Genomic DNA, 13,019 nt, shown 5'->3' on the forward strand with positions numbered 1-13,019 from the left:
GTCTCTCCTAATTTAAAACTTTTCTCTTTAATTGGGTCTGTGGGTAAAAGTACAACTTTTAAAGTAAAAATGACCTTTCTTAATTCCTTCTCTTAAGTCTATCTAAACTCGTATATTTAGCCCTCGGAGAATTAAATTCATTTGTTTTCCCAATATTTCTTCTAGTGCCACTCTGCAGGAATACCACCCTCTTTCCTGAGGCCAGGGGCTAGCCTGCTCTCACCCCAGTCACTTGGCATCACCTCTAGGAACAAAACTTCTCTTCTGCCTTCAAAGATAGTTGGGAAAGGTGAGACTTACCCTGTGGAATTGGGAACATGCGAAAAATGTAATTTGGGGTTAAGAAATGTTTCTTTTTTTTCATGTGGATAACACTCCCCCCGCCCCCCCAACCAATGGAGCAAAGTTTTGTTAGATCTCATTCTTGCCACTGAAGGAATGGATTTCAAAAAGTCTTTCTATGTTATCTGCTAGATCGCACACGCTCTTATTCAGTTCCTCTTTGTCAATGGTCACAGGTCATCCACAGGGTGTTTTGTGTTTCAGGTCATGGAGGCCTCCCTTTCTGATAGCGCCTCAGTGGCCCAGGTGATCAGAGATGAGATGTGGCCTCCCGTGCAGTTGTCTCACTCTTGCTCCTGCTAGTCAGCCGCTCTCCCTTGGGAGAAGGTGGAGCTGGCCATCTCCTGATGATCAGCTCTTGCTTGTTTGTAATTTTCTCACAAAATAAATACTCTTAGGCTATAATTTCTCATGCTTGATCTCAACCTCAGAAGTGTATTCTGTTTTTGTTGTTTTTGGAACGTTTCGAAAACGTCTGCTTGGAGATTTCAGAGGGAACATGTATGTCAGCAGCTAAACTTCTCAGATACGTTTTATGTTTCGTGTCCAAATAACCCTTAAAAATAGCAAGTACCTAGGCCTCAATGAGGAATTTATGTCAAGAATTCATTTTCGCTCTCTCTGTTCTTTGATTGTTTTTTTCTTTGATCTCTTTTATTCTGAGAAAATGCATTAAAATAACAAGGATCTAGACATACTTTGCATTGCCGAGAAAAATAACAGTCTTTACTGTTGCTTTCACCCAATCTTGAAATTGTACCTCATTCATTTCACAATGAGACAAGATTACACTGCAATTAGGTTCTCCGATTTAGTCTTATACGACTTTTCTTTTTTAAGCATTAAAACAAAATGCTCAGAAGCCTATATTTTTGGAATTATTTTTGTAGACTAAACTCACTGGGTAACTTGGTCCAGGAAGTATCAGTTTCCCTAGTTGTTAAATAGGATGCAGCATAGTGACAGTGACCACCCCTGCACCACCACCCCATAGTCTTGTCACAGTTCTGCTTTTATGTGCAGGAGACCCCACCGTGTCCTGCTTTGGTACCTGCTTACAGGTCTGTTGTGGGGATTAATGAGTTAACTCCTTTCTTCCTCTTTGGATACCTGTTTCCTCTCACTCTCTCTCCCTCCCAGTTACATTCTTTTCCCCTCGTTGCTGTGGCTGGCAGCAGCAGTGGGGTCTGTTTCCATTTTGAACCTTATAAATTACCGAGGGTGCAGAAGTAACGGGAATTGTTTGGCTAGTTCTTGTTAAGCAGGAGGGGGTCGGCCTGAATTTCCTCAGTAAAGCTTTTGTGGACTTTGCAACACAAACACCTCTGCAGCCCCCCTGTGTTCAGATAAGAAACAGCCCTCCTGTCCCTCTTTGTCTGCTTGCATTTTTTTTTTTCCCTTTATTGCTGTGTATTCGTTTTCTGTCCCCCTGCATCCCTCCCTGCTTTCTTGCTTGCTTGCTTTTTGCCAGCAGGGAAGGAACAGGTGTTCTCAGTCTCCACAAGGAGTTGGGGAAGCTGAAGCGTGTCATGAACAAGCAAGTTCCCTAAATCCCTACGACCGACGATTCATGCAATGTCCTAGATAAAGACATTATTTCATTTGATGAAAAGTAGAGAATTCAGACAAGTATCTGGAAAATTAAGAGGACACCAAAAGCTTGCTTTTTGGTATTGGTTTATAAACATGTTAAGGAACTTTTCCTCTAGGAATTACTGTTAAAACTCTTCACCCACATTACCTTTATTCCAGCTGTTTGTTAAGCACCCATAGGGTGCAGAGAGACCTGATAGGAAATGTGTGAAAAGGCTGCTGTTGTGGTTAAAGCGCCAAGCTTTAGAGTGAGCCCAACCTGGGTTTCATTCCAGACCTACAGTTATGTGACCTGGAGCAAGTTACTTAATCTCTGGAACTCAATTTCCTCACCTGTAAGATGGGGATAAAGTTCCCCGCCTTTAGGGTTTTTATGAAAATGGAAAGAATACCTCATGCAAAGAGCTCAGCAGGAACTTGTGGTGTAGCTGGCCTGCCCTCCCCCCTCATCCTCCCACTGGCTGTCCCAACCATCACGTCCTTTGCGGCTTTCCTTAATTTCACTGTGCTAATAACATAACCCCTTGATTTACTGGATTACCTGAAAAAGAGGAGAAGCTCTCTATACCAAGAGGAAAATATTTTAACTTGTCAGGAAAGAACCTTTGAAAAGCTTCTTCGAAAATTTTCTTTCAAATCTCTTTTAGAAAATGTCCCCGTGCTCTTTCCCAGAGCAGCAGAGGAGTCTTGGAGGTCTCCTGGAGTGGAAGACATGAGGTTAAGGGAGGGACTAAAAAATCAAGGGGCAGGAACTGTCTCCTGGAAAATGTTTGATCACCAGTGTGGGGCTGGTCCTCGACTTGGTTTGGAGGGGTGCTTGGTGGGCAGAGCAAATGTGGCAGTCCAGCATTCAACTAACAGTCAGGTGAAAAGACAGAGGTCCAAAGGAGCTTGGAGAAGGGGAAAGGTTTGGGCAAACCCCGAGCTCTTCCTAGCACAAAGAGCCCAGAAGGAAGCCTGGCCTTCATCCCCTGTCAGGAGCAATGGGGTCTGAAGGCCTGAGGACTGGCTCTTAAAACAGACTGTGCAGGTAGCCAGGACTCCAGAGACCGGTGAGCATGATGCGTCACTCAGTTGGGTAGCTTAATTACTTCCCTTGATGTTTCAGTGGTGACTGTAAGTATTTGAAAGAGTTGCTGGTTAAATAAACTGGTCCAGAAGAGTTAACATTTTGAATATGTGTCACCTTCCTGGAAATTACTATTAATAATGCCACCCGTGCGTGATTCCAGACGATGCATCCACTATCTGTATCGTCAGCACGTTGCCTTCAGTGTTATCCGAAGCTCATTCTGATGCCTCCTTGCCAAACAAGGATGTTGACACACCTGCCTTATTGGCCTAGTGTTCTCTAGTACAGCAGTAAAAAGCAAGCCTTGGTTTAGGCTGTGACAGAAGTGTGCGTTAGAGGATATACTTGCCTCTCTGGGATTTTGATGAATCTTAACTGTAGCTTAAGAGAGTCATAAATAATACTGTGGGAGGGGAGGAGTTAAAGTTCTAGTAAGAGGGTGGCTGATCGCTGAGATGTGTCTCAGGTGCCTAGAGGTGCAGTGCAGTCTGCAGCCCCTAAGGAATGTCATTCTGGGGTGGAGAAGCAACACAGACAATCGTCAATAGGACATATTTGGTAGAGATGGAAACACCGGAATTCCAGCACCCTGGGCAGAGAGAAGGTGAGGGGCTTAGCCGGTGTGTGACTTTTGTCTGTGTTTGTGGGACTAGAGATTACAGACAAGCCGAGGAGGGTAAATTAAGTCTAAAAATAAAAGGGGGTACACAGGGACATAGGCATAGGGTTGGGGAGAATTGAAGCCCAAGAGTATTGATGAGTCTGAGAAATTAGGACTCATTAATTAGTAACATCTCCTAACGAGGGCTTCAGCATGCATCGTAAGGATGGCAGCACTGTCCACAACAGTCTGTACCAGTGTCATGGCATTCCATATGCCTCTTGCAAAGTAATGGTAATGATAACTTTATTCTTTCAAGCATCTGTGCTAGGATGTGGCTGCAGGTCCCAGCCTCTCTGTATCCCAGGCTTCCCTGTCCTTGCTGCTCGTTGGTGCACCGGGCTCCAACATTCTACCATCTGGCATTCTTACCATCGTAAAATCACCTTCTAGCTCGGAGTGGGGGTGGGTAACTTAGAAGAAGCTTCTTTTAGATGAGAAATGGCATGAGAGGTCTTCCAACAGCATGGCCAGGTCACTTTGCGTGTTGCCAGAATGTGTGATGGAAGCAGGGGGTGCAGGGACAAAGCCAGGCTCTGTGGCCACCACGGGGGCATCCCAGGCCTTCTCACCACAGCTGTTCTCTCTCTCTCTTTCTCACAATAGAGTGTTGCAGAGGATCACAGAATCTCTTTGAGTGACTCTAGCGGCATATGGAACATTGGCTTCGGACCCTTGGTAACACACCTTGCTGCGTGGGATGATGATGACTCAGAGAAGAAAGAGGCCTGAGGTCACAATCACCTACCTCCTCTTAGCCACAGCAGGCTGTTTTGCTAACCTGAGTGAGTGCTGTCCTTTCTTTTTTCAGCCTGCCCTTCTTGGAAGAACACTGTGCCCCTAATGGGAGCAATGTGCATCTGCAATAACCTTTTCAAAAGCCCTTTCTCTTTTGGGATTTCAAAGAACACTTCATTCCCATTGGCCTTTAGGGGCACACTCAATAATACAAGAGGAGAAATGATCTCGACAACATTGTATTGGTTTTATTTGGGTACTTTAATCATTTCCATTATATATCAGAGGAGGAGGAGAAGGAATACTAATAACTGCCTTTTACTGGTAACTTAGGTGAGATTATGGCAGGAAGTTCACGTCGTTTATAAACTTCATATCAACTCTATGAGACAAGTATTATTAGCTCCATTTTACAGATAAGAAGTTGAGACTCAAGAAGGCTAAAGTCACATGGCTTGGAAGCGGTGGCACTGAGATTCAGACTCAGGTGTATCCAGCTCCTAAGCCTAAGCTCTTGCCTTTATACCGCACTGCCATTCCAGCGTACTCTCTGGGGACAAGGGCAGCTCGGGGAATGGACCTAAGGACAGAGTTCTTCAGGGAAAGATCACCTCTGGGCTACTCAGCTCTGAAAGGCTGAGTGCTGTGTTTCTAAAAAAAAGTCGTGCTAGTTTCTTGGGGGTGTCACTTCATTGCCGCATCCTTGTTCTTCCTCCAGATGAGCTCCCTCAGGTCACTGTCCAGCCTTCTTCCACGGTCCAGAAGCTTGGAGGAACGGTGATCCTGGGCTGCGTGGTGGAGCCCCCGGGCATGAATACCACCTGGCGCCTGAATGGGAAGGAACTGAATGGTTCAGATGATGCTTTGGGCGTCCTCGTCACCCATGGGACCCTCGTCATCACTGCCCTCAACAACCGCACTGTGGGACGGTACCAGTGTGTGGCCCGGATGCCCGCAGGGGCCGTGGCCAGCGTGCCAGCCACTGTGACACTAGCCAGTGAGTGCCGCTCTTTTGCCCTTCTGCCGCGGTACAGTCTCTGTTCCTGTCTTTATTCTCCCCCTACCCCTCACCATTCATACCCCTTCTCATTAGTGTTACCATAAAAGAGGTTTTCACCATTGAAATTCTAAACCAGAGTGTGGTAGCTGCCTGACAGTCCCCAGTGGCGGGGGACCATGTGCCCTCGTGGAGCGTCTGCGGTGAGTGGGAAAGAGGGGAGCTCGCTGTGGTGGGACTGTTTCTGTGGGCCCCACAGCTGGGCCGCGCCACGCCTTTCTACACGGTCACTCTGTGGTTTTAGGTGTGGTCGCGCCAATGGCTCGGTGTCCCCTCCATCCCGCACTCTCTGTCCTCACCGTGGTTGCAGTCAGAGCATTTACGGGGCTATGTGTGGTCTGAACAGAGCCTGCCCATCCCACACGGGGCCTCCTGCCTCTCTGTGAGGGGCAAGCGTATTCCAAATGCCTGGGATATAAACAGTAGACACAATGAAAGAGAAACTGTGACTAAGTGCTAAAGAGAGGAGAAAGAGGAAGAGATTAGGTGACAGTTTGGCCCAAGGAGGCTGCCAGAAGAAGACTCCATACTACTCGTGCACTTGCCACTTGGGTCTGCCGTGGTGCTCAGGCACGACACACATTATCTGATTTTATGCTCATTCTACATATGAGAAATGAGACCTGCCTGATTAAATAAACTTCTGAAGGCTGGAGAGCACCCCCAAGACCCATTCTTACGGACTGAGTCTGTAGCTGGGAAACATTAAGACTTATCTCCCCTTCACTGGAGCCTGAAGTGTGGGGAATAAAGAAGCTTGTTGAGACTTTACTAGTGTTTGGATTTAAACTGTGAGGAGATCTCCTGAGCTTGTTCTCCTGTGACTTAGCAGTACCCCCTTTCTCCCTGAGAGCCCTGCTTTGGGTTTCCATGTCACCACCACCATCACTCTTTTAGGTGATATGATTTCTAGGACGTTGGCAGCCCTTAGGTTATGGGTCATGCCTAAGGCAGCAAATTTCTGAAATGCTCCTCTTTCACAGTCAGCTGGGGTCCCTGGCTGCGTGAGACGTGAGTCCTGGGAGGAAAGTGGTGAAAGATGGGGAAGCAGAAAAGCAGGGGAGAAAAGACCTTTCTCTGCCCTCTGGATTCCCAAATGGACGTCACTCAATGGGAGATTAGAGACCAGAATAGAGGCTACTGACAATATTCCTGTTTTCGTGGGAAACAGTGAAGCAGCCCTGCCCTTTTCATAAAGAAAGGGGAAGCGGGATGGGTCCCCAGGAATCTCCCCGGGGGGGCCAGGCAGAGCTGGGATGCCTCTTAGAGCCCCACCCCCGCCCACGAGAGGCACTTTCCTTTGTGGCAGAAGGAGTTCCCATTGAATCTGAGTGGGGGGCCTCTGGGGTACAGGCCCTGGGCTGCCAGCTGGCCCTTCCCCGCCCCACCCCAGCTGTGCTCGTAGGCGGGAGAAGGATGCTAGGGGACTTGGATGAGGAGGGCTCAGCTCATACTAAGGGCTGAGGACAGAGCTATGCTTCCTACCATCATACTTCTCTTATATTTTTTAATTACAATTTAAATTACATTATAGAAAGTTTAGAATATATAGAAAATAATGTCTCTCCTAAGCCTGCTAGCATCACACACTTGCCATTATCATTTTGGAGTATACCCTTTCAGGCTTTATCCGTACCCGTATTTCTACTGTTGTAATGATACTACTGAATGTAGTTTCTACCCTCATTCTCTCCCCCTTGACATGGTACGATAAGCCATTTCCATTGGTCATATGACCATATTTACTTTTTTACTGAGCATAAACTGCATCCAGTAGAGCCCACAAAGTACGTTGTTAAGTGAACAACCTGCTGGTTTTTCGTATGCGTACACAGTGTGACCATCATGCTGCAGGTTTCCTCCTGCCCCTTCCTAGTTAATCTACCCCCACCAGAGCAGGCTCATCCTTGCTAAAGTCCCTAAAACATCCCTAAAACGTCCCTGAGCGTCTCTGCCATAACGTACTGGACCCTTTCCTATTGCTGGTTAATTAAGTTGCTTTCAGTTGTTCATTATTACAAATAAGGTGTGCTTTTTAGCAACATTTGTGCCTTTAAAAGGTATCGCTGCTTATCTAGGAGGGAGAGTTCATCTGCAAATGGTCAGCACGTGTCTGTGAAAGCTCAAAAAGCTCCATAACCATTCAGTTGGTCTAATTAGAAGCCAGGCTGAACCTTTTATTGTTTGGGGGAAGGGAGAGTTGGAGAGGAGAAGATTTATCTTGGATCCCACCTCCTAATTCAAGGTGTATCTGTATGAGGAGAGACAATTTATAGCTTTATTTTTAAAAAATTCCTGGCCACTTCTTTCTCTGGTGCTTGAAGGGATCTGCAGTTGGCAGTGAGGACAAAGAGAAAGGTTTGGTTGCAAACCAAGAAGGCACCGTGAGAGAAGAAGGGGCTTGTACAGGAGCCAACTGAGTCTTGTTTGAAAGCCAAGAACTATTGGCGTGTCATTTAGACATGAATCAGAAGTGAAATGTTTGGGCCTGACTAGGCCGGAGAAGTTCTGGAAATCGAGAGAACAGGCTTGGAGGGGGTTGTGTCATGGGGACCGGGGAGTTTGTGGAGTGGAACTGCAGCCTCCCAAACTTGGAGGAGGCAGAGGGAAGGCGGGAGAGACTGGAAAAAGGGGTGCTGTCTTTGGGTTAATGCCATGGGGGATTTGGCCCAGACTCAGCAGTTAGATTAAGTTTCCGAAAGCACATTCCTGAGCAGAATGGGGGCTGTGTTTTGCTGGTTGGCTGGTGTATGAGGGAGGCCGAGTGGTAGAAGGCATTACTAAAGGCACGGTCTGCATTTAGAGGCATGGCTGGGCACAGCGTGCTGGTGTGCACGCACACACACCCACACTCAGCACTTGAGACTTCCTTTTCCTCTGGCCTCTTCTGCATGCGTTCAGACGTTCATCCTCAGACAAAGCAGTTGCTGTGTGGCCTACCTGGCAAGACTCTGCCTCCCGCATCTTCGCGAACTGGAGAACGCCAGGAGCTTTCGATGATGGGGGCTAGGACCTGGCTTGAGGATTTGGGGTGTGGAGGAGGCCTCTAGCGGAACTTTCCTGGTTCAGACCTCTTTTACTCTGATGCTAGGGGGTGAGGGTTGCACTTGGACTTCACCCCTACCTGGTGACATCAGCTTCCGATCTTCAGGTAAAATGGAACCACCTGAAGAGTCTCATTTGTACACCCCTACCCTCTACTCCAGGTTGTCCTGGCCATGTGGGTTACGGCTGTCATGCTCTGTGGAGGTGCCCATCCCATTCTCCCCTGTGGAGAATTTTTTCCTATTGAGCCTAAACTTTATTTGTGGTCAATCTCTCTTGCTGCTGATGCCTCACTTCAGACCACCTTGTGTAATTCTTGCTTTTTAAAATGCTTTTGACTTTAATCTCCTTTATTCTTCTTACCTTTCTTTTCACAAGCTTTAAACCAGGAGGCAACCACTTGACATGGCTCAAATGTTCCCACTCTGTGCACCAGAACCAACAGCAGATCTTGCCAATGGACACCATATTCCTTCTCCTTAGATCCCGAGTCAGTCTTAGAATTGTTCTCACATGGCATAGGAAGTAATCACAACCAGTTCACCGGAGCGGGCATACAACGTGAAAGCTGTTTTCTATCCCTTACCTCTAATAATCTACCATCCAAATAATTATTCGTACATAATTCTCATTAACTATTTTCTATTTTTTTAATTCCTTAATTCTCCCAATTATCCTATCATCCCTAGGTCCCAGCCAAGATTGGAAGTAAAATAGGTGGTAACTGAGTAATAATTTTATATCTGGGAATTTTAGCTGATGTGGTGTTTTAAACTGATGCTGGTTTGAGAGCGGAGCTTTAACCCTTACGTAAGGCATTTAAGCACTAAGAGCAGGTACATACTCCTAAATTATCCTCTCTGGCATCGGGGATCAGAAAGCAAGGCAGCCGACAGGATAGGAAGGAGTTTCGCTTTGGCAGCTGCCTCCCTGACTCTCACTTTGAGAAAAGGTCAGAAGGGGACAGGGGCCCTTCGCTACCTAAATTTAACCCATGAATTAAGTGAAGAGACAAGTTAGTGTAATGGAAAAAAGTGAAAAACTGGAACAAAGACCCAAAGTTTGTTTTAACTCTGCTACTTTAAAAGTTAACGTGAGTTTGGGCAAGTCACTTAATATCTCTGTGAAATAACTGTGAAATGAATGAGCACAGTAATAATTACATTATCAGTGTCCTGGGCTTTTTGAGGATCAAATGAGAAAATATATGATAGTAATATTTCGAAGCCATTTATCAATTCCAGGCTTTATTTATTCACCCATTTGGTCAATAAACACTTGTAGAACATTTTCTTGCAGGAGTCTCTAGGTCCTCTGTCCAGCCCAACTCCATTCTGGGAGCAGCCCCTAGGAAGGTAAAGTTTCCAATCATAGCCAGAGCCAAGAGAGAAGACTGGCTGTTAGGAAGAGAAAACTAACCCATTTCTTGTGAATTTCTTAGCTCCTGTATACACCTATTCTCTAACTCAGAGTCTCCCAGCTGCCTTTCAGAGCAGCCCAAAGCATCACAATTAGCTCCTGTATACACCTATTCTCTAACTCAGAGTCTCCCAGCTGCCTTTCAGAGCAGCCCAAAGCATCACTGTATTGTCATCACTGTAATGCACGGAGCTATCCATTTATGCCTCTGTTGGTTCACTGCTGCTCATTCTTCCAGCCAGTCACTGGTTTGCGCAAGCAGGCCGGGATGACCCTGGTTCTTACCACAATGAACTCCACAAACAGAAGCCATGTTTCTTTTTGCTCAGCTCCCCCTAACTCTGATTCCCATCAGACACTTCCTTAAGGTCTTCTAGGCTCTGACCCTGAACTACAACAGGCCATTAAGGACCACTATAGGCATCTCTTTCTTAAACTATTTCTAGCTTCTTCTATCCCTGTTTTAGTAAAGGTTTTCCAGAAAAGCAAAACACATGCGCGCGCGCACACACACACACACACACACACACACACACACATACGGAGAGGAAGAGAAAGAAAAAGGAAAAAAGATGAGGGGGAAGGGAGAGATGGAGGGAGAGATCGATTGACTTTAAAGAATTGGCTCCCATGATTGTGGAGGCTGGTAAATCCACAGTCCTTAGGGAAGCCAAGCAAGCTGGAGAGTCATGTATCCCACTTAGGAAACAGCAAACCATCCATTCTCCACCGAGTTCAATATTTGGATATTTTAGAGATTGGTGTCCTGAGAATTGGGAAGTGTTTAGAATTCCCAGCAGCACAGAGAGACCTAGTCCCTGCTATTGAAAGTCTCATAGTCCAATGGAGAAGATGGACCGAAGTAACACGTTAGGCATGAAGCAAGCCAGGACCATGAGTTGCTTCACAGAGATGAAAACAGATTTTAGTGAGAGTTAAAGCTAACAGTGAGTTCAGACGAACAGTGATTCAGTTTGGGGGACTGAGGAAGACTCAGAGTTGAGCCTTGAAGAATGTGTGGGGGATAACCTTTATCTCTAATATTTTGAATCCTCACATACCTTCCTCAGACCTTCAACAACTAAATTCGGCTCTCAGCATTGTATACTTAGACCTAAGTGTAGTGTAGTTTCTGAGATGGTGCAGATACTACTATAGTGAGTTTAATTTTTAATGAGGTATTTCTTTGGTGAGTTCAGTCAAATCCTGAATCTAGCCACCAGGTGATTATGTCTCTCTTGCTACTCATCCTGTTTCTCACTTCCCCCACCTTGTTCCTCACTGTTTCTCATCTCTTCCCTTTGGGAATTATATTTTATGATTAAGAAAGGACACCTTAGAGTGTTTTTTCCAACACCAACTCTCTCCCTCAGTCTAGTTCAGTCAGCCAGTGACTCCTTGACAAAACAGGAGGGAACCATTTATTCTAAATTGGAAAAACATTTGTTGTCAGCTTGGATATCTCAGGGAATCCTGTGCAAGCCTTTTGCTTTGCGATGGTGGGAAGAAGTGTTGGGGGAAGAAGGAAAACACAGGTGGCTTCCTGAGCTGCTCCAGAAGGGGAAGGGAGTCTGCAGCTGAAAACTGGGGCTGGAGATGCCAGGCGGAGTGGGAGTCTACTTTGCCGGGAGAGACAGACAGTTCCATATGAGGGTAGTTGAAAAAAACTAGCTTTAGCTTAAAATTTAGCTGCTTTGCATCATAAGTTTTGTATGTTTTACTTTGCCAGTTGGACAAGAAAATTATTGAGAGCTCAAACCCAAAAGGTGCTAAACAGCTTAAAATCTAAATAGGAAATGACTAAGGAATACCTTATAGCTTTAGGCCAAAGTCACATTAACCCTTTCTGTTTTCCACTGGATACAAGCAGAAATTAACACCTCACGAGAATTTCCCCCCATATTCTCGTGAAATTTTCAGATGACACTGGCAATGCTAATCTCATCATACCTAGAGCGAGGGCCCAGACAAATGCATGGTGTAAGCTCTGCTCAGGGTATCTGAGCAGCAGGCGTCTGCCCTGAACAGCCAGGGTTCCAATTCTCTATATAGTAATGGTCAGTATTTACCAAAGGATGACCTCAGGTCCATGGTGCATCTTCTACCAAGTACACGCTTAGAACTCTTAATGCACCCCACTCTTTTTTCTCCTTAATATATTCTTTGTGCACAGAACCATATGTTAAATAAAATCCGAGGTCCATTTTCTAAGATAAAGGGAGGACCACCTAGTATGTTAAACAAATATAGATTCAGTACACCAGAGCACTTCGAGAAGCCTTCTGCACAAGAAGATGAGAGAAGGATTATAGCAGTGCCCCCTTATCAGAGATTTTGCTTTCCATGGATTTAGTTACCCACAGTCAATTGCAGTCCAAAAATATTAAATGGAAAAATTCTAGAAGTAAACAGTTTGTAAGTTTTAAGTTGTACACTGTTCTGAGTAGTGTGATGAAATCGCATGCCATCCCACTCTGCCCCGCCCTCAACATGAATCATCCGTTTGTCCAGTGTGTCTACACTGTTAGCTACTTAGTAGCCATCTCAGTTGTCAGATCGACTGTCGCGGTATCGCAGCGCTTGTGCTCAAGTAACCTTTATGTTACCTAATAATGCCACATTCATATAGCCTTTATTACAGCATATTGTTATAATCATTCTATTTTATTGTTAGTTATTACTGTTAATCTCTTATTGTGCCTCATGTATAAATTCAGCTTTCATAAATATGTATGTTCAGGCACGCGCCACTTAGCGACAGGGCTGCGGTCTGAGAAATGTGTTGTTAGGTGGTTTCATTGTTGTTCGAACATCAGAGTGCACTTATACAAATCTAAATGATGTAGCCTACTACACACCTAGGCTATGTGGTATAGCCTATCGCTCCTAGGCTACAAGCCTGTACCGCATGTTACTGTACAAAATGACATGAGATTAAGTCAAGCACAAGCGAAAATAATGCAATCAAGACACGTATGAAGTTGCTGCTGGCGTAATACAGCATACTGTTTATAGGAAACTTTTTAATTAATAGAAAAGAGTATACTCTAACATAATAAAAAGTATAGTAAATACATAAACCAGTAATAGTC

The 13,019-nt window shown here is 45.4% G+C and overlaps 1 protein-coding gene across 9 annotated transcripts in view; it reads left to right on the plus strand.

The window, feature by feature from the left end:
• The window catches only part of BOC (BOC cell adhesion associated, oncogene regulated), a 72,403-nt gene that overhangs the window by 32,515 nt on the left and 26,869 nt on the right, over window positions 1–13,019 (plus strand). For 6 of the 9 annotated variants that reach the window (XR_005648764.1, XM_039842999.1, XM_039843008.1 and 3 more), the window contains 3 exons: window positions 166–289; window positions 4,275–4,453; window positions 5,125–5,403. Coding sequence is in view for 8 of the 9 variants with exons in the window: in XM_039842999.1 (XP_039698933.1) it covers window positions 4,369–4,453; window positions 5,125–5,403 (364 nt within the window). In the remaining variant the exon portion in view is untranslated. The remainder of the gene's footprint in view (window positions 1–165; window positions 290–4,274; window positions 4,454–5,124; window positions 5,404–13,019) is intronic. The other 3 variants (XM_039843000.1, XM_039843004.1, XM_039843003.1) reach the window with 1 other exon arrangement.

The sequence above is a fragment of the Pteropus medius genome, unplaced genomic scaffold (genome assembly GCF_902729225.1).
Source record: "Pteropus medius unplaced genomic scaffold, Ma_sr-lr_union100, whole genome shotgun sequence".
Classification (NCBI taxonomy): Eukaryota; Metazoa; Chordata; class Mammalia; order Chiroptera; family Pteropodidae; genus Pteropus; species Pteropus medius.